Source organism: Varanus komodoensis, unplaced genomic scaffold (genome assembly GCF_004798865.1).
Source record: "Varanus komodoensis strain SLA01 unplaced genomic scaffold, ASM479886v1 scaffold15, whole genome shotgun sequence".
Classification (NCBI taxonomy): domain Eukaryota; kingdom Metazoa; phylum Chordata; class Lepidosauria; order Squamata; family Varanidae; genus Varanus; species Varanus komodoensis.
In genome coordinates this window covers 7,090,456-7,111,430 of record NW_025335440.1, presented here as the reverse complement: position 1 = coordinate 7,111,430, position 20,975 = coordinate 7,090,456, and the positions used below count along the sequence as shown (strand labels likewise).

Sequence of the window (20,975 nt, the reverse complement as noted above, 5' to 3'; positions counted from 1 at the left end):
TTTCTGTGCATAGAAAGCTACGTGATTTGAGCGCGATGACCTGCCCACGCGACTTCATTGTCAGAGCTCCCAGAGTGACCAGACAACAAAACAGTATCTATTCGAAACAAGGCGCTAAACCTCCGGCACCTGTTGGAGAAGTCTGGGCTACATTCTTTCTTCCTGAAAACCTGACTTTCCTCAGGTATGCTGATTTTGTTTATGGGGAGGGATTTAATTCGCACCCGTCCTTCTCCCCCCTGCACTCTGCTGTGGCATAGTCTTACAGCCCTTTTCTGAACGCCCAGATTGGTCCTTAGCTACCGTAGGAAAACCAGCTTCCAAGAAGGAATACCAATGAGGCCAGGATGGGGCTGAGCACTGCGTCCCCAGAACCGTCATTGGCTGATGATGGTGTCTGTCATAGTAGAATGCCTTCAGCTCTAGGAGCCCGGCTCTGGTGCCGTTGGGTCCCATGGCAGCACCGCGTACCTAGGTATGCGAACAGGGTTGGTCCCAGGTTGCTCAGAGAACCGTAGTTCCTGACCTTGCACCTCTGCCTAAAGAGCAAGCCTATTTTACAAGATGGGATATTGGTCCTTGATGGTGTACTGGAGACATTTTTGGTGCAGGCAGGGTTGATCTCCTCTAGGACTGACTGGTTTAATCTCTTTGCGGTCCAAGGGACTCGCAGAGTCTCCTCCAGCATCACAATTCAAAGGCCTCAATCCTTCGGCGCTCAGCCTTCCTTCTGGTCCAAGGATAGTGGCTACCAACTTCATGCAGCTGAAACACTGCTCATCAGTCCCCGGTACGTAATCCAACCAGGTCAGGATTGCACCAGCGCTCATAGCCAAAAGTCCACCCCACTTCCACAACCCACAGATATCCAGTGCAGGATTCCTTCCTCTTCGAACCACGGAAGAGAGAGTCGGTGAGCACTGGCGAATTGCGTGGTTGCGAGGTGAAAATATGCCTCGGGACATAAATGCTATGCCAAGGAACTGCATGAATGCCACGGCCCAAGAGGAAACCGTGGATCTTCCCATCTTTATCATACTTTCTAAGCTGTGCAAAGCATGGCTATAACTATATCTGAATTTGGAATATTTTGCATTGCTTGTGAAGCATGTCCGCCTCTTCTGAATACTCCCTTTCCTAGGGAACAGCAGAAAGAATGGGCAAGAAATTCTATTCCATCCCTGTTCATTAAAATCACCATATTCTTGGACTGCATTGCTTCCACGTTTTCAAAGCTGTTTGAGAGGATCGAAAAGAAATTTTAATGATATAACGCCAAGGTGATATACTAAGCCTCTCAAGGGTTTTTTTCAGGATTTTCAGCCACCTATTTTTCTGGTTTCTGGCCTTCTTGCAACCTATGCAAGCTCATCTCGCCCAGTTCTGTGCTGTGCAATATGAAACCAGATTATGCAGCTCCTGGTTAAAATAACCACACTTGTTACGCCAATCCCATCGACTCTTTCCTGCACCGTGTCCCAGCTGCTCAAATATATCTTAAATGGAAGAAGAGATAGTTGCTTTCTCACACACCCACTAAGAGAAGCTCTTTGTTGCCAGTGAAGCCTTCCCACAATGTTTCCAATGCAGGGTCTGGTTCTGTCTGTACAGCCCACTTCTGTTGTGAACTCTGAAAGGTGCCTTCACCTGCGGGCAAATATTTTGGGTTCGGAACAGGGCTGCTGTGAACAGAAGGAATATACCGCAGGGTCACAATCTCATGTGGTACTGCCATCAAGTGCTCACAGGTGGGTGATGTACAACTTGATTTTATGGGGTGCACTACAAAACCCTAATGCATTTCCAGAACTCAGGGGCCCCAAGGATTTAAGGAAAGGCTGTACTCAGTGGAAAAGAACACGCTTTACAAGCGATGCAAAAATTCCAAATTCAGTGCCTGGAATTTCCAGATGCACCTGGAAAAAACCTCCAGTCTAAAACCTTCCAGAGCTGCACAAGTCGCCACATAGAGCAGACCACGATGGGTTAGCTAGACCAAGTCTGACTGTCCACACAGTGCTATAATGCCTTGCCTGTGACCCAGATTTGACCCAAGAGTTACATACAAACATGCATCACACAAGAAGAGGGTACCAATCCTCATAACCTTTCCTGATGTCCAGCCTGAATCTGGATTCTCACAACTTGAACTGATTATTCCGTGTCCTGCACTCTGGTTTCAGCAGGAAGAGATCTTGGCCTTCCTCTTTGTGGCAGCCTTTGAGGTCCTTCTGGAGGGAGCTCATGTCCCCCCTCAGCCTTCTCTTCTCAAGGCTGAACGTGCCCAGTTCTCTCAGTCTCTCCTCATGGGGCAGTGTCTCCAAACCCTGGATCATTTTTGTTGCCCTCCTCTAGACCCTTTCTAATTTACCTGCGTCTTTCTTAAATCTTGGTGCCCAGAACTGGACACAGAGGTGGCTTACTCATCTGCCTGGCACTTTGGCCCGGACAATGGTGCTAGTGACGTGGAAGGCTTGGAGACGTCTCTGCCCATCGAGCCAGAAAGGGGCGGCCGTGATGGAAACCAGAAGGAGCAACGGGGGCTGCGGACCACGACAGTGAGGAGGTCAGCTCACTCAGGAAGTGGGCCCGGAGACCGTGCCTGGCCCAACATGGCCCTCCAAACCCGGGAGCTGGCTCTGAACGAACTACTGCACGCAGAACTGGGTGGACCAGCGCCCAGAGCACCCTGAAGAATTGGTGCTTCGGCGGGGTTGCCCGTGCCGGCCATTTCCCCCTGAGGCCCACTGAGGTCCCACTGAGCTGCATGGGCTAAAGAGGAAGCCGCCGGCATGGAGCTGCCTTTTGAGGCTGTGTTAGCAGCTGATGACACCTGTCACCATGAGAGGTGACAGAGGCCCCGTGGCTTGGGGCGTACAGGTTGCCAGACAGCTGCCGGGCCTTCACAGCCCTCTCTGTCACTGTCTGCCGAACGTCTGATGGACACAGACAGGCAGGGCTTAAGCGCCTTGGAGTGTGCTGGATCACTCATGGAAGGCAATCTCCCAGTGACTGCTAATGACCGAATTACGTGATATCAGCAGGATCCTGGGATGCCCTTGCAGCTTAACGCGTGTTCAGAGGAGCAATGGAATGATGTCATTGCTCAGACCTCCCATTCAGACAGACAGGCCCGAACATTTATCAAGGGGCAGCGCCTTCCAACCTTACGGTGGCTTCAGAAGGTGGCAGGCATAACAGAACCACCTGGTTGGAAGGGTCTGGTGGATGACCCTCATGCCACCACTACATCAACCAGCCCATCCTCCTCTTCTTCACCACCCCAGTTAACCTATTTAAGCCAGGGAACAGTTCCAGCTGATCCAAGAAAGCCAAGTGGAGCATTTCAAGGCAAAAATCCCACATCTCGGGCTGGATTGCTAGCATTCACAAGCCATCGCTGGTTGCAGTCGGTTTTAGAAGCACCACTGAAGCAGCACCTGAACTGAAATGTGAACAGCCTTAGAGGCAATTCTGCGATACGCATTTTGGATTCAGTGGTCAGAGTTTGGAGGGCACCTGGGCACCTTCAGGGGGCCCCTCCGTCAGGACCTCCACCTTCTCGCCTCCCTTCCACGAGCTCCATTCTGGTTTCCTCCTCCTCTTCACCAGCATCCCTACCACTTGCTTGCTTGGGAAGCAAAGAGCTGATGAGGAAGTAGACGGTGGCGCCTCCACTACATTCCGGCCAAAATGAAGGGCAGCCAAATAGGCAAACTGCAGTGGCGAAGAGGAGGGGCTAGTCTGGGCTGGGGGCCCTCGGCGGGGACCAGACCCAACCAAGTCTGCTTGGATGCCAACCCTATATATGGTGCAGCCACCAGACAGAGCTAACCTCAGTGGGAAAAGTACATGCCGAAGACCCCGGGCTCCAGCCTTGGTGCCCCCAGTTAACAGTTTGAGCAGCGGCCAATCCTAGGGTCACATGGGGAGCAAGGGGAAACAAGCTCCTTGCCTCTGGCAAGAAGTCAGCTCAACCCGCCCTGCAATGATAACGACTCCCAGTGGAACTGGAGTGTCAGAGCATCATGATAACTCAGCTCCATCTACGTACCTTTGACTGTGACCAGGACGGAGCTGTAGGTCTGGCCAGCTAAGTTGGACGCTGTGCAGGTGTAAAGACCGTTATCAATTTGCTTGCAGAAGAGGATTTTCAGCACAAAGTTCTCTTGCTCATCTTCATAGATTATGTGCCTCCGACCTTCCGGGATGACCTCCCCATCCTTCTTCCAAACTATCTCTGGCTTGGGCTCTCCCGTCACATAGCAGCTCATCTTGGCGTGCTTCCCCTCGGTGACGGTGAAGGTGCGCGTTGTCACACCATACAGAGCGCCACCATCACCCCGTAAGCTCTTGGATGTCAAGCTGGCAGCCCTTTCGTAATCGAGAGAGAGGCTCAGGCCGAGCTTGGACCGCCCTTCTGTAGAGGAGTACGCGGCAGAGATCAGAGAGTCGGCGGTGGACAGGTCTGTCTTCCTGATTTCTTCCCTCCTCTTTTGCAAGTGCGACAGCAACGGGGAAGTCTTGCTGTCCATATCGTGCCTGGTGCCACCGGGGCTGTAAGAGTCCGGTGTGTCCACCACCAGAGCGGCCGCTGCACTGGCAGCTCCGAGAGGGTTCTCGGCACGGCACGTGTACGTGCCACTGTCCACCAGCCGGGTACTTTGGATCTTGAGGGCGTTCTTCTCCCCCTGGGACTCAATCTGGATGCGGTTTGACTCAGCCCGCCCACCAAGGTGCCTCCCGTCTTTCTCCCAGTTGACCGAGAGTGGGGGGCTGCCCTGGACGATGCACTTGAACATGGCATCTTCTCCCATGATCACGCGGATGGAAGTGGGCTTCTGGATGAAGTACGGCGCCGACTCTGTCACGGTGGTTTGCTCGCCAACTTTGATGCTGACTGCGGCAAAAGCTTCCCCGATGGTATTCTTGGCCCTGCAGATGTACTGGCCGCTGTCCTCTAGGCTCAAGTCATAAATGGTTAAGCGATATAAATCACCATCTTCCACCAATTTAAATCTTCCTGCACTCTGTATGGGAAGTTTATCCTTCTCCCAGCTCACTAAGGGGATGGGATTTCCAATAATCTGGCAGCTCAAGGTGGCATCTTTCCCCATAGACACCACAAAGGCCTTAGGCCTAGTCAGAAACCGCGGAACTCCACTGTACGAACTGTAATCCATCTTGAAGGCCTAGGAAGTAACGAAACAGCCGTTAAAAAGCTTGACTGGGCAAAAGCTTGGCCATGTACAACAAGCAACAGAACCTGTTTCCAGCTCTTCCATAATTCAGCCAAAGCACTCCAAGGTGGGCTGTGATTCCAGAGGAACCCACCTAGTTCCTTCAAGAGGTTAAGCTGAACATAAAGGTAAAGGTAAAGGTTTCCCCTTGACATTAAAGTCCAGTCATGCCTGACTCTAGGGGGTGGTGCTCGTCTGTTTCCTGGCCGAGGAAGCCAGTGTTTATCCGCAGACAGTCTCCGCGGTCATGTGGCCAGCATGACTAAACACCAAAATGCACGGGACGCTGTTACCTGCCCACCGAAGTGGTACCTTTTTATCTACTTGCATCTGCATGCTTTCAAACTGCAAGGTTGGCAGGAGCTGGGAAGGAGCAACGGGAGCTCACCCCGTTGTGCAGATTTGAACCGGCGACCTTTCGATCAACCAGCCCAGCAGCAGCTCAGCAGTTTAAACCACTGCGCCACCTGCATCCCAAGCTGAACATATCCAAAGTCAATTTACTAAGGAGAGATAGTAAAACCCCTTTATCTTGAGAGGAGAAATTTCAGCACCCAGCTTGTCATAGCTATGGAATATTCATGAGTATCTTCAACTATGTGTGGTGTGTGTTCTGGATTTATTTATTTTTTAGTAAATCAATTTTAAAAGCTCTTTTCATGACTTTAGCTGAAGAATAACCACTGAAATTTACATTTCAAAATAAGAAATAGCAAAGTCAGCAATGCCTTAAGATTAGTCCAGAAGCCACTTGGAGAAAACAGCTTCAAGAGGCAGTCTGAAGCAGCGTCTCTTGGCTATTGGATTCCGAATGTTGAAAAAGACTAGCACAAACTTTGAGCACCCTCTTCATGTGTGTCCAGCTATCAAGGAGATCAAGAGATATCATCATGTCACCCAAAATGGGACAGAGGAGCAGCTACTTGAAAAGCATGACTGACCCACCCAAATCAGGACAATTAGATCAGTTCATAAATGAGTTGTCTTTCAGTAACACCATCCAATAACATTCTATCTGGATCCAATGATATCAATTTTCCATTGAGTTCATGAATCACAAAGCATATGAAACAATGCCTTTACTTAGATCATCTTGTGTTATAAATATAAGGCATGACTACTAACTTCTGTATTTCCAAAAGAAAATCACATTTCAAGGTTATTAAGAGCTTGAGTACGGCTAGGTCCTTCTAAAGGCCTCTCTAGTCTAGAGGCTGGCATAACTTCAGGATCATCCAGAAAAGGCAAGACTCATCAGAGAAAACAATCGTGCAAGGGAAAGCTGAAGGCAGAAGGGGAGACCAACTCTGAGGTGGATGGGCCCCATCCAGGAAGCCACGGGGTTGAGTTTACCAGAGCTGGGCAGGGCTGCCAAGGAACGGGCCTGTTAGAGGGTGCTCCTTCATAGGACCTCCATATGCTGAAGGCAACCTGAAGGCACACGACAAGTCCAGCATTTGGTTTGCACAAGGGCCCACAAGTGGCCCGTGGGAAGCCCACAGGTAGGGCATGGCACTACCCATGGGACACTTATGGTGGGTCCCATAAGGAGCATTGATCTGTCATGTCTCGTATCCACCACAAATTGGTCTAATCCGGTAGGTCGGTAGCCATCACTACATCTGATGCTAACAACTCCTGGCATTTTAACTTCCCGTTGTGTGAGGAAGTCCTTCCAATGGCCTATCCTAAATCTCCCACCAACCAACTCTGCCTGTGTTGAGAGCTGAGTTCTTTCCTCCCTTCGCACATTCAAGGCCACGGACCATTTCCTTGCAAAAGTTCTTTTATTCACCAAAGTATATTCAATAAACTCATTTACCACTGAATGAATATCCAAGCATGTACAGAGCAGTCCGTTGAACCCAATCTAGCAACTACTTCCAGGAACCCTCCTTCTGAGTCTGTCTGGGCTCCATCCATCTGGGAGGGTCCTTTCGGAAGCAAGCATACCTTTTCCCCATAGGCCAACCCTCCAGCTGACTAGCCCCCCTCTCCCAATGCTGCATCATGGGGTCAAGAGTCATTGGCTCTGAGAACTCCTCCCCCAGGTCCCCTTCCGACAGATGCACCCCCTGCTTACACCCAGAGCTTGCCTCAGTACCTGGGGAGAGCAGACTTGAGATAAGCTCCTCTGTTTCTTTCTTCTCCAAGTCTGAAGCCCCAAATTCCCAGATACCCTCCTCCGTCTCCTCCTCTTCTTCCTCTTCCTCAAGTCCAGATTGGTGTGACCCAGGAGTGTGCACCAAGAACAACTAACTGCCCCTCCCATTCTCAACAGAAAAATAATTCTACTGGGTGCCAGTATTCTAGGAAAGGGGAGAAACTTTCCCCCACCCACTTCCGCCACATTGTGCATCACGCCCTACACCTCTGTCATGTCCCCACCTCATCCCCCTTTTCCCTAAGCTAACGTTCCCTCGTCGTTTGGGTCGCCCGGTGCCGGCTGAGGGCTCGTGTGTCACTTTTCTGCTCATAGGGCATAGCTTGTAGCTCACCACAGCCACGCCTGGGAAAGCTTCACTAGCTGGATTCTGCTTCCTGAGGTAAAGAGTTGAGGGCTCCACATCGCCAAAGGAGAGGGGCAAATACAGAGCTGAGGCGCCTGTCCTGCCATGGGGCGAGGGTGGTGGAAGTGGAACCCGACGGGGCTTGGCTGCATGAGAGCGCTTCCTTCAAGACAGGTTTTAAAGAAACAGCAACTCGTCTTCGGCAGGTTCTGAGGCTGGCAGTCCAGCATCTTGCAGCCCGGGGCGGGTAAGGCTTCCTCAAGGTCAAGGATTCGAATGCCTTGGTTGAAGCCTGCTTGAAAGGCCCCACTGCTAGGGGCCAACTCCTGAATGTATTTTTAAAATAGTGCCCGAGGGACAAGAGACAAGGCTCTCAGCTGTAGTTCTACGTTGGACAGAGCAAAGATAAAACCCTGAGCGGAGGGAAATTACAAGTCGATTTTGCCCTTCATGATTATTATTATTATTATTAGAACATTTCTATGCCGCCCCTTGCCGAAACCTCGGGGCGACTTACAAACACAATAAAATACAATAAAATACAAAAATAACAATATAAAATTAAAATTAACAATATAAAATAAATAAAAAGATAAAAGATAAAAGAAGTCACCCTGGCCAGATAAATAAGCAAATATCGTTAACAATTAAAGTGACGTTTAAATAAAAAGGTCTTCACCTGGCGCCGAAAAACAAGTAACGACGGTGCCAGGCGGACCTCTTTGGGGAGTGAATTCCATAGATTGGGTGCCACCGCAGAGAAAGCCCTCCTCCGGGTACTTACTCTCCCAATTTCTTTCATGGAGGGTTCCCGGAGAAGGGCCTCTCCCGCAGATCTCAAGGAGCGGTCGGGCATATGATTAAAGGGTTGCCGGTGAAAAAAATGGAATTTCCAGGCTAATACACGAGCTCTTTCTTTTAAAAGATTCAGATGCCGTGTGAGAGTCATGAAAGACCATTCAATGCGCCAGCTTATGGGCCAATTCGAAGGGAATGCTTGTTTTCATACATCCCTTCCAGCCCATTCAGATCATCAACGAAGGCTCAGTTTTGTGAATTCCCCCTTCCCAAATGAGGGGCGGGGGGAATTTGCAAGAAAAGGGGCCTTCTCTGTTGTTGTACCCCACCTTTGGAATTCCCTTTCGAAGGAGCTGCAACTCACACCACCACATTGTGCATCCAGTGCCAAGGTAAGACTTGATTTAATATTCAAATTATGATGGATCGGTCTCACTGCTGCTTTATTGTTTTGTCTTGTTCTTTATATCATGATTTTCCTCCTGCTGTATTTTATATAACATTTTAAATTGTATTATACATTATGGTTTTATTTACCTATTTTATCGGTATCATCGTCATGACTGTGATGTGGGCTCTCAGAGAGCCTTCTGGCCATGGGGCAGCGTACAAATGCAATAAATAAATAAAACCACATGATCAAAACAAGCCATAGTGGAGTGTGGCAGGTACAACTTGCAAGATCACTGCCCAGTTCTGTTGTCTGAATCCAGGCAGCATAGTTTGTCGGAGAGTTAAACATGGGCTGTTCTAGGATTATGTGAGGGCTGTTCTAGCCACCATGGCTTGTTCCGATTGTGTGAACCAGGTCTATGGGTTCATAATACGCAACTATTTACTAACTGGGAACTTTACAGTGATACACATAACAACTGCATTATCTAACGTGTCTACTTTGTTTAGGATTATTTTCTATTTTCTTAGTATCTACTGGAAATCTGTAAATTTATTTAAAATGTTCCTTGTTGCATGGCCAAATGTTACAGAGCATTTGCTTCATCCATGATGGTATGTGCAACATAAACTGAGAAATAGTTGTCTGTATTCACCTACAGTGACCACAGTAAAGAAGATTCTCAAGAGGGTGGAAGGCTGAAGGCAAATCAGGTAAGAATATTTACACCTTTGTAATTGGTGTTTATTCATTTTGAGGCAGCAACTGTAACAAGGCAGGAGCACATTTTAAATGAGAATTTAATCCTGCACAAACCTCAAACTGCTCTGAGGGCAGCAGGATTTCGTGGGAAATAAAAGATGACATTTCGCCTACTCATTTGCTAGTTCTGAAGGTCCTTCTGACCAATTGCCCCCAGTTCTGCTTTCTCTATTTATTTTAGAATATTTTTACTACAACGTTTGGGTGCAAGATATCTAGGCAGTTCATAATAATGAAACTACAGTATCAGTGCAAATGAAGCTAAAATAATAACAGTACAATAAAACTGGTGGCCATGAATTAAATTTCTCATATATATCCACAGCCAAAGGCTGGTGCATTGTTTATTTCTGGGGGATGTTTTTTCAGAGCGGGGGTTCACCATGGAAAAAGCCCTCTTCCTGGTGCTCGCTGGATGGACTCTGGAGGACGTGCAAAGACATCAAATCAAGTTGGTTGTAAATGTGGCATCCAGCCAAAGTATGAAACAAAGAAGGAGGGTTTCTGGTGATTGGTGAAGGCTTTGCCTCCAGGACCAAACTAAAAGAGCTGAGAGGAGATGGCAGGGAGAGGCGGTAATAGGGATGTCCTACAGCTTGCCTTGGTTTTCCCAGTTGTGATGTATGGCTGTGAAAGCTGGACCATGAGGAAGGCTGAGCGCCAAAGGATTGAGGCCTTGGAATTGTGGTGCTGGAGGAGACTCTGCGAGTCCCTTGGACCACAAGGCGATCAAACTGGTCAGTCCTAGAGGAAAACAACCCTGACTGCCCTTTGAAGGCCAGATCCTGAAGATGAAGCCCAAATACTTTGGCCACCTCATGAGAAGGAAGGACTCTCTGAAGAAGAGCCTGATGCTGGGAACAATAGATGGCAAAAGAAGGAGGGGACGGCAGAAGATGAGGTGGCTGGATGGGGTCACTGAAGCAGTCGGCGTGAACTTAAGTGGACTCTGGGGGATGGTGGAGGACAGGGGGGCCTGGAGGAGTGTTGTCCATGGGGTCGCAACCAACAACAACAACACAGCTTGCCTGTGTCTCTTCTCCAGGGTCCCATCATCTCAGCACTGCCGCTAACTGGCCAACACATTTGATGGAGCCACCTGGAGTTCTGCCCTTAGTCAACATGGAGAAACCTGCTCCTGGTTGGCCTTGACCTTGTGCCCACGGCAGGGCACAAAGCTTCATGGAGACAACCCAGCCTATCTTGGGTCATCCAGATCTGCCCCTGATTGCGAATGAGAAATCATAGACGCTTGCCTCCTGATCAGTTTTCTACTTCCTATAATCCATATGAAATAGTGTCAGCATTTCTCCTCTCTTGGGCATACGGCCCTCCTTCCCCAGTGTTACTAAACTCCACACCAGCCTTGATCCAAAAGTTACTTGCATCTGTCCATAAACCTCAAACACGCACACACACACCCTGGCCTTGCCGCTTATGGATAAGAGCCAGATTTAGTCCCGCTGGAATTGACTAGTCAGGACTAAGTTAAATCCCACTGGCTCTTCTTGAAATATAAGTAAATATATTTACTTTATTATTACTCAAGCGCCGGCCTTCCCAGGAGTGTTGAGAAATACACTCAGAATTGTATTCCAGCACTCATTGCTTACAATGACTCTGCCTTGGAACTTTTTGCCACACTAATTAAAACCTTTAAAGGCGGAGGAGCATTTTCTAGGAATGATAAAAGCGCACATGGATTATATTCTGCATTTCAATTGAATAAGGTTCTAGCAGCCTTTCAAAACATTGTCACATTCCTTCCCATTCCAGTCATTAGCAGGATTCTGTTTTTCCTTCCAGAACTATGAGGCTGCTTAGGAAGAACAGCACCTCTGACCATGTGCAAAATACTGACTGTTACTATTGTGCTTCTCCAGTCACTTCACATTGCATCTGAGATGGAGCCAGCTCTCAGAGTGTAGGATTTTAACCTACTGCAACCCCAAACAACTGTTTATAAAAAAAGCAGCATCCACATCCAATTCAAGTCAATGACAAAAAAAATTTAAATATTTCAGTTTTTTAAATCGGTCTGTTCTGCAGGGCTTTCAGCTTTGTAGCCCTTTCTTTTTCAGATCTTTAAAATCAACGCCTGGGGCCCTCGGCTGGCCCATATCTGGGCTTTTGAGTTTCATGCTGGATCACTGGGGTGGGGGAGTCAAATAGAGGGTAGGTGTCAGCTGACCGTCTCACCCTGCTCTCCGACAAAACGTAAAAGATAAATATTGATTCTGGTGTCATCTAAGGCTTTTCCCCCTCCAAAGCAAGTTCCACTGAGTGGGACTGACTTGCAAATCACTGTGCAACATTTTATATTGTTGACAATTAACAGAATGGAAGCAGAAATAACAAGAGGGAAATTCCATGGCTACTCTGTCCTAGGGAAGTAGGTGAAACTTCTGTATTGATCTGTATTCTGTATGTAATGCAAAAAGTAGGCATCGCTGCCATTACAACCACTCCATATCACTGAGCTCTTGCTCTTAAAATAAACTCAGCTGTCCCTTCCCATCTTTTTCTCACAGCCCATCTGTAGAAATGCAAGCTGAGAAAACCAGCAAGGAAGGACGACGAGGGAGGGGCGGCTACGACTGGGATTAATCCTGACATAAGGAGAGTGATGAGGTCAGACAATTAACAAACGCAAAACTATGTATGTGTCTTCATGCTTAGGATGAAAACCCAATAGAAAAAAAAATCACACTCCTTTCCACGCAAGAAGAATGCTGACATTCTCAGCCCATCCTGACCCGGAACACAGATCAAAAAATTAAATGCTAAACATCTCCTCCTTATATTCCCTCACAAAGCACTTCATTTTCTTCTGGATCCCAGGCGGAAATACAGACTATCACAACCCCAAAGCAACATGTGCCCGGGGAAGGATTCTAGTTTCCTGACCTTCAACTTTAGTACTAAATCCAGTGCCACAAACCACCAGGAATAGCACCGCTACAGACAAACGCTTTTAGTCCATTCCTAACAAGAATCCGCAAGCCTTCCCAGCCCCCAGTCAAAGATGAAATCCAAGACCTTACCTGGAGTCTTGTTACACCTGGAAGAAATAATGGATTTTCATTGGAATGAGGGAAAGCGGGACTTTAGAGGTGATGTGGGGTGGGGTGGGGGAATAAGTCGCCGAGAGGGGCATGGGGAGACCAGAATCTTGGTCCCCCCCAGCCAGTGAGAAATAAAACAGAAACCCCAGTGAGGCTGGGGACGTGAGGACGGTGAGCCCCTAGTCCCCCCAGAGTAGCCGCAGCGCTGGGGGTTTAGCCTGCCTGCAGCCCCTCCCTCTGGCCGCCTCCTCCAGTCAAGTCGGATGGCTGACACGCTGCCTCCCCTTTCCAAAATAGCCCTGGGTGTCATTTACCAGCGAGATTAAATTTCAAGCAGCGCGGAGAGGAAAGGGCATCGTTTTAGGAAACCCACTGGGCAGGCCAGAGGGACGTCTCTCGGGAGCGTGCAGGCAGAAGCAGCCCCAGCGGCCAGGGCTAGGACCATTCCTGAAGTGACCTCTGCCAGAGATGAGTGACAGGTGTCCATCTGGGGATGACAGGAATGTCACCCACTGTCGGCAACATGGCATTAGAGTTCTTGTCTTTGTCCGCTTCTGAAGACAGCAGGGAAGGAAAGCCTTGCCCACGGCCAAACGGCTCTGCTCCTGCATTTTAATAACCCAGTCATGGCCGGGCCTTATTTCTGGCCTGCAGTTTGGCTGAATTATGAACAGGCTTGGTGCCAAAATTACGGGGTGGTCATGTCGGAGTTTCACGCAGATACTCCGCAGTTTGAAAGAGAAGGTGCATTGACTGATAAATATACGCAGTTGCTGGGCCTGTTCTGGCAAGGAAGGAAAATGTGCAGAAGACCAGCAGAAGAAGGCAGGACAGTTGTGTGCTGCTAATCACACCCTTACTTATTTGATTTGTTCATGTACCCTTTCATCAAAAAAGGAGTTCAGAGGGGTTAACAATCATAAAGAACAACCCCAACTATAACTTCGTGAAAAAAATACGTTGCATTAATATGCCATCTTTCTCCCTATTTTGAGGAACCCAAAGAGTTGCCTCCTCTCTATTTTATCCTCGCAACAACAACCCTGTAAGTAGGTTATGTTGAGAGGCAGCGACTGGCCTGAAGTCACCTACTGAGCTTCATGGCCTGCATGAGGACTAGAACCCAGATCCCCCAGGCCCTCAGTCCAGGAGTCTTAACCACTGCAACACCCTGGCTCTCCACAGTTAAAAATGTATTAAAAACAGTGTACTTCTAGATTTTGTTTTGTAAGCTACCAGAATTAAGCACCGTTCATATGAAACAGCTATTAATGAGCTTCAGCATATAACACGAGTATATATTTAAGGTCCTTTGCAAGCACTTTTCATGAGTGCTATAGATAATTTCAGCTATACAGAAGATACGGCCCTTTCATTTGAAAAGCATGGCTTGCTGTTGAAATCTTCTTCCAGTCCTCTTCCAGCTGCACTGGCTGCCAGCTGAAGTCTGGACCCAATTCAAAGTGCAACTATAGACATTCAAAGCCCTAACCAGCTCAAGGCCGGGTTATCTGAGGGAACACCTTGTTCCCTATGTACCTACCGGATGTTATCTTTGGGGGTCCTTCTTTGGGAGTCCCCTCCAAAGAAAGTGGGGTAGGTGGGTACCAGGAGAAGGGACTTCTCCGTTGTGGCACCCTGGCTGTGGCACCTGGTGCCTGCTCTGTATTCTTTTCAGTGCCAGATGAAAAACTTCTTTATCTTCCCCGTATTTAACAATAAACTTGTAAGCCGCCTAGGAAGGCCTCAGCAATTATAGGCGGTCTATAAATATATGTAAATAAACAAACAAACTTTCAATCTTTAGTTTTAACATTGCATTTTATCCTGTACCACTGCTATACCTCGATGCTGATTTGGTTGCAACTGCTGTTGTTTCATTGTCTTATATTAATTTTTTTTCTTTCCTGTTTGTGTGTTTTTAACTTTTGTTTTCTACCCAGCAAGGCTTGACTATTGGGCAGTATAAAAGTGAAATAAATAAAGTCTGCACAACAGTGAATATGAAAGATTGTTCCAGTGCCAACTCTTACCTATATAATAATTTCCACCTGAAAGGAAGCAGTGGCTGTACATGGCGAAAACATCTGTTTCCAAAATACATGAGCTGATTAGACTTCAGGCAATTAACTGAATGGACAAACTGCAGTGTCCGACAGACACAAAACAAAAGGTTTTGCTGAGCAAGATGCCACCTAAGTTCTGTGCAACAGATTGGCGCCAACGTGGCCACCCACTAATTAAGACATTTTCTGGTGGCAGGCACAGCAATTTTCCAAATCCCTAGATCTGACCACAGGTCCAGAAAGGCTGGGGACCCCGACCCCACTGAGGGCCTCTAAGTTGCTTTTAAGATTCCTGAGAGTACGCCTTCTCCCTTACCAACCTGCTTGATCATGAAGGTCGTCAGATGGCATGGTTCCATGTGGACCTACAGCCCAATTAGAGTCCCTCCAGAGAAGAGCTTTTAGTGTGGTGTCCACGGGATGCCCAGCTGGTGGAGAGAAACATAGAAACAGAGCGAGTCAGAAGGGGTCTCCCGGGTCATCTAGTCTGACCCCCGGCACCAGCCAGCTCCGCTCACGACATGCCCACCATGTGGACGTCCAGCCTATCCTTGATGGGGCCTCACCCACCTCTCGTGGAAGCCCATTCCACACCCTCGGGGTCCTGACTGTCAGGAAGTGCTTCCTGGCATCCCAATTGAACCTTGGCTCCCTGACCTTTGCTCTGTTGGAGCGCGTCCTGCCTTCCTCTGCAGGGGAGAACAGGTCTCTACCCACCTCTGTGTGACACCCCCTCACATCCCTGTATGTCGCCAACAGATCCCCTCTGAGCCTCGTATTCTGTTGTCCTGTGCCATCAAGTCGTCTTTGACTTATGGTGGCCCCATGAATGGAACCTCTCCAGAATGTCCTACGACAGCCCTGCTCAGCTCTTGTAAATTCCAAGCTGCAGCTTCTTTCCTGGAGTTCATATCTGGATAGCACTTTAATTTCAGGAAGTCCTTCTGAACTCACCAGTCCCATGTTTACAGATTCTGTCTCTAATGTCTAGTTTCATCCTGACTTGTTTTATCTTATATTATTCAGTGCCCAGGAACCTCCATACTGGATTACACAGTAGTATAGAAATCTTAGAAGCAGGTAAGTAATAAATGCTTACCTTCTTGATAACTCAGTGCAGCATCTCCCCCTCTTCCTCCAAAAAGCTCATGGCAAAGTACACAGAGCAAGCTCCCCTCGGAATGCAAGGAATTCCTGCCCAGCCCTGCCAGGATGCACTTGGATGGAGATGGCAAATGCTGACCGGGCTCCTCTCAGTTTTCCATATTCCCACCTTCCATGTTGCATGTAAATTGTGGGCAGGAGGCAGAAAGAAGGGTGTGCTCAGAATTGTCAGATTCAGAGATGGTATTTCTCTCCACACCAGGGGTTAGTGAGGAAGTGAGAAAAGGGAAATGGCTGACTTTGTACTCTGCCAAATTATTGGAAACCAGGTGGACCAGATCAAGGGTTGAGAATCTCAGACCTGAGCAGCAAATCTGGCCCACCTGGGGGCTGAATCAGGCTCTCTGAGCCATCCTGGAAGGACACCTGCATTTCCCAGCCACTGAGCATTTGGTTTCCTGGCTTTTGTGGAGTTTCCCCCCATTCTAATAGGTTTAAAAGTGCTCTTCCTACAGCTGAAACACAAGAGAAGCCCTGATGGATCAGAGCAAACCCATCTAGTCCAGCGCTTTGTACAAACAGTGGCAAAGCAGCTGAGCACAGGATCTCCATGCAAGACTTTTACCGAAGCTCCTCAGCAACTGGCATGCGCAGGCGGGTTGCCTCTGGTGAAGGCGGTTGCCCGTGGCCAGCAAGGCTAGTAGCCACTGGTCGCCTCCTCCCTCAGGAATCTGTCCAATCCCCTTTTAAAGCCATCCGGATTGGCAGCCATCCCCACTTCCCATGGCAGCAAATTCCACCGTTCAACAATACACTGATTGAAGAAGTCCGTTCTTTGACCTGTCCAGAATCTCCCACCAATCAGCTTCATGGGATGACCCTGGGTGCAAGTTTTATGGGAGGGAAGACAGATGTTTCCCTCTATACATTCCCCAGAGCGTGCATCATTTAACTCCCGCCTCCTGTTCCTTGCCATTTTTCTCAACCAAACACAGCCCCGGTTGTTGCCGCCTCTCCTCCTGAGAGAACTGCTCCAGTTCTGCAAGCACCTCGTTTGCTCTCCTCTGCGTTGTTCCCAGCTCAGTAATTTGAAAGAAATTTTGTAGGAGCACCGCTGCCCTTCTTAAGTGCAATCTACCACTCTGAGTTCAGTAATTTGTAATATTGACCGTAGCCACAGATAGAGAACAAGAAGGGACCTAGCAAGAACGCAAAGGTCAAAGCAGCCAGAAAAATCTGCTTGCTTCAACCGGAGCTTTGCATCGCCCTCCCTCCCTCGTGCATGTGTGTGTGTGTGTGTGTGTGTGTGTGTGTGTTGAAAACAGGTGCTTGCTCTAGTGAATGACAGCATGGGTGAGCCGGGAAAACAGCTTTTAACCTGTTTTCTGATACAGGCCTCTCAGAAGTAGTTGAGTTCCATATGACCATTTTATTGCCCGTAAAAAATCCATACAAAGATTAGCAAAATGGCTTTTTGTAGATCCAAAGAGGGTGGACAATCACAAACTAACGTGCAAACTTTCAAGTGTCCCAAAACTCTGGGTGACACAGAACACTAAATGAAGAGATGGGGGGAGCAGAGGGACAAATGACCTTCCTTTAGCTGCTGAGGATTCTTGCGTACTGAACTAAATGGGAGACAGTAACTCTCCGACAACTGCTGGGAAATGAAATTAAATCCCACTGCTTAAAAGCTACCCCGAAGAAACAGAAGCAGAACAATGGCTGAGCGTGACTCCTTTGGTTGCTTTCACAGAAAGGAGTATTGGATGTGCTCTACCTGAAGAATGGCAGGAAATTTGTCAAAGTTCCACAGGTCGAGTAGTGAACTTGCACAGCATTCCAAAGCTAGGAAGTTTCTTGGAGCCATATCAAGGCCTAATCCAAGCACACCAGACATAATTGTCTTGAAGCTGTTTTAACCAATTATTTTCTTAGACAAGAGCTGCTTTTGCTGTGAAGGCTGAAACTGTTGGCATTTCTGTAAGCAGCTTTGCCACTCTGCACCTCCCCAGAAGTAGGGTTTGTCGCTTGCAGCTTGCTTACTTACTGATAAGTTTTGCAGCAGGTTAGGAGAGAGCCTTCCATCAAGTTCTTAGCTAGCTGGATTAATGTTGGCTTCATTCTTGAACTCAGGAGTATACAACAACATGTCTAAACAATTAGTGCTCTAGGAGCCGTGTCTGTTCCAAACTGGAAGCTCTGTAACCAGCATGACACATGAGCTTCTTTTGCCTGATTCTTCTTAATCTGCATGCATATTTCATCAATATACACATTTTACAAACTGTCTTCGACACAAGCAGTCGTATTTTATTCAGATTCTCCTCAAATCTGAAACTGAGTGCTTGCAGCTGATCTTACAACACTGCAATTTAATGTAATGGGGGTTTGATCCAATGCGCTCCTCTGGCTGTGCATGAATAGTTTTCTGTTGTACCATGGCAACTGAGCTCTGGTCTGTGATGCCCTGAATGTACTTAACTGTTGCTATGAACATACTTGCTGTCCTTAAACAAGCCTTTCTCTCCACAGCCCCTTCAGCCCATCTACAATATGGGGTTTTTGCTATTCAGCCTGTAGGACTGGATGAGAAAGATGCCTCACACCAGGTCAAACTACCGATCCATATAGCTCAATAAGGTCTATAGTTGACATGGGAGCAACAATCCTTCTGCTACACATTCTTCTTTCTAACTGGAGATGCTCAAGAATGAGGGCATCACACGGTCCCCCAGCAACTTACAATTTCTCCCATAAAGGACAGCCTGTAATGGCTGGGTTCAGACAACAGAGTAACCCATACTCAGGGTTGAGTATGGCTTATTGATCAAGGCCCCCAGGTCATGGGTGTGTTATGTGCTGTCAAGGTGTCTCTGATTTATGGCAGCCGGTTTTTGACAGCTCCAATCAGCTGTTCCAAGTTCAAGGCTGTGGCTTCCATGGGTTGTTGTCGAGACAGGGGGTTCTGTTGTCTGAACCCAGTCATGCTAGAGCCTTGTTAACCACGAATGACCAATGGCTCACAGCCCAACAACAAACCATAGGTTCTTTTCGTGGGTTGTTTGTGCCGAACAAATCATGCATTGTCTCAACTGGGTTCAGACAATGCAATAGGCCATGTTTCAACAACAATCCACACTCAGCCCTTGTGTGTGGGATATCATGTTGTCTACCCCAATAACTTTCATTACAGCACAATTAAATCTGTGCATTGCTTTGGACATGCAAAAGTGGGTTACAAATGCCCAGCAATCCTTGTGTATTTTGTACCTGATGGTTGGCCACGTTGACTGTAGGACTGAAACACTGCAAAATGAATGATGAGTAGAATTAAAATGAGTTGAGTACTTGTTCCAAAGATGTTGAGGATTTGCCAATAAGCAGGTAAGGAAAGGAATGATGGGTCAAGGAAAGCAAGCCGCTCTGCTAAGAAGGGCAAACACTCTCAATGACGCCATCAAGGCCGAGAAAACATGGAAAGGTTGCTCAGCTTGACTCAAGGTAAGCATATCACTGGTAGCTGAACATCACTCTTGCTGCCTTGCAGACTTTCCGCCTCCAGCTGCTTAAAACATAGAGCTCATATTTCCAAACTCTGGCAACAAACATGCCTCCTTTGTGCCAGGGAGGGGCATGGAAAGGACTGTGGTCTCCTAACCTTCAAGCCTCCACTGAGCAGGTCAACAAGCACGATCGAAAGCCAGAGATCCACACAAGGCTACTGTAAACCGTGACATCTGCCTAAGCGCAATAGTCCCGTCGAGCAGGCCTCACTTAATCATCCAGTTACGAAAGACAGATGCAGCTCAACCAGGCTCAACAAGATCAGGAAGCAGCAGGCCAGGGGGGGTCGGTCGCTGTGCAAGCAACCCATGGTGACCCCCACGGTGGGTTGCTGGACCCCTCCTTTGGAAATCTCAGGGGATGCCATGGGATAAGCAAAGTGTTCCCTCCACCCTTTAAACATTTTTTTCTGCCAGGGAATTGCAAAAGCTGGTTGTCAAGCTAGCTTTTGTGATCTCTGCTTTGACAGCGACAAACAGCCCCTTCAGAACTGCTCCAGAAGCACTTGGAGGGACTGCCTGGGGTTCCGAGACATTTGTTTTAGCACCAGAAAGTTTTGCAAATATGAAAGGAAATTGTGCCGTAATTGTGCAGCACTGAACATTCAGTTATGCAGATAGTCTCAGATGGACCATGTGCGGTGTCCAGAAGGTCCCTGCCCAGCCATTCCCTCTCAGAGGCAGCAGGTTCCCTCCTCTCACAGCAAGTTCTGGGGGAACTTGTGCGCTCCCAGTACACCCTCATTCTTACTATCCGCAAACTCCAAACAGGCTTTGATAAGGATTTGGTTGGGCACTGGCTTACCTCTCGCCACTTTTCAATAAAGCCCAGCTTTTTTACATTATGTTTCTATACCAGCTGCGCCCCAAGGTTCACAACATTTACATCACCCATTCCAGACACCCACCACCCAGGCCCAACCCTGCTTAGCTTCCAAGAAGAGGCTGGATCAGGCACTTCAGGTATAAGGAAGTTGACAGTTGTAACCTCCAGATTCAGATGAGAATCTCTCCAGTTCCTTCAGTTACCATTGACCTCCTTCCTGGTTACTTCTCTAATGCTTTTTTTACCTAGCCACTGAATTATGGTAGAAGACTGCAGAGCTGCTGTTGTGCCATATTCTCTCCATTTTATAAAGATCGATTTAACAGTGCTGTGGGGCATGTTGTTTGTGATTTTTTTAAAATAACCTCCCCCTGAATGATGCTTCTGCATAACTTTATCCCGGAGTTCATTTGACAGCTCCTTAGTCATCATGAAGTGGTCTGCTTTGATATGCTCATGGCACACATTCAACGACTCACAGTATTTGACTTCTGCAGGCAGTGTGTTTTAGGCATGTTGGAGCAAAAGGGATGGATATGTATGCAACCCGGAAGCGCCAATTTTGCTTTTGTGTTACAATAAAGATAGTTTGCGTTTTCACAGCACTGAGTATCTTGGGGAGATCAAGTGGTAACAATGCCAAT

The 20,975-nt window shown here is 47.9% G+C and overlaps 1 protein-coding gene across 1 annotated transcript in view; it reads right to left on the bottom strand.

The window, feature by feature from the left end:
• LOC123020800 (obscurin-like) overlaps window positions 1–12,958 on the bottom strand; it is a 192,030-nt gene extending 179,072 nt beyond the window's left edge. Inside the window, exons 1-2 of the mRNA XM_044424979.1 lie at window positions 12,749–12,958; window positions 4,055–5,192 (exon numbers count right to left, since the gene is read on the bottom strand). Coding sequence (XP_044280914.1) covers window positions 4,055–5,183 — 1,129 coding nt within the window. The 5' untranslated portion in view covers window positions 5,184–5,192; window positions 12,749–12,958. The remainder of the gene's footprint in view (window positions 1–4,054; window positions 5,193–12,748) is intronic.
• Window positions 12,959–20,975: the final 8,017 nt, after the last annotated feature.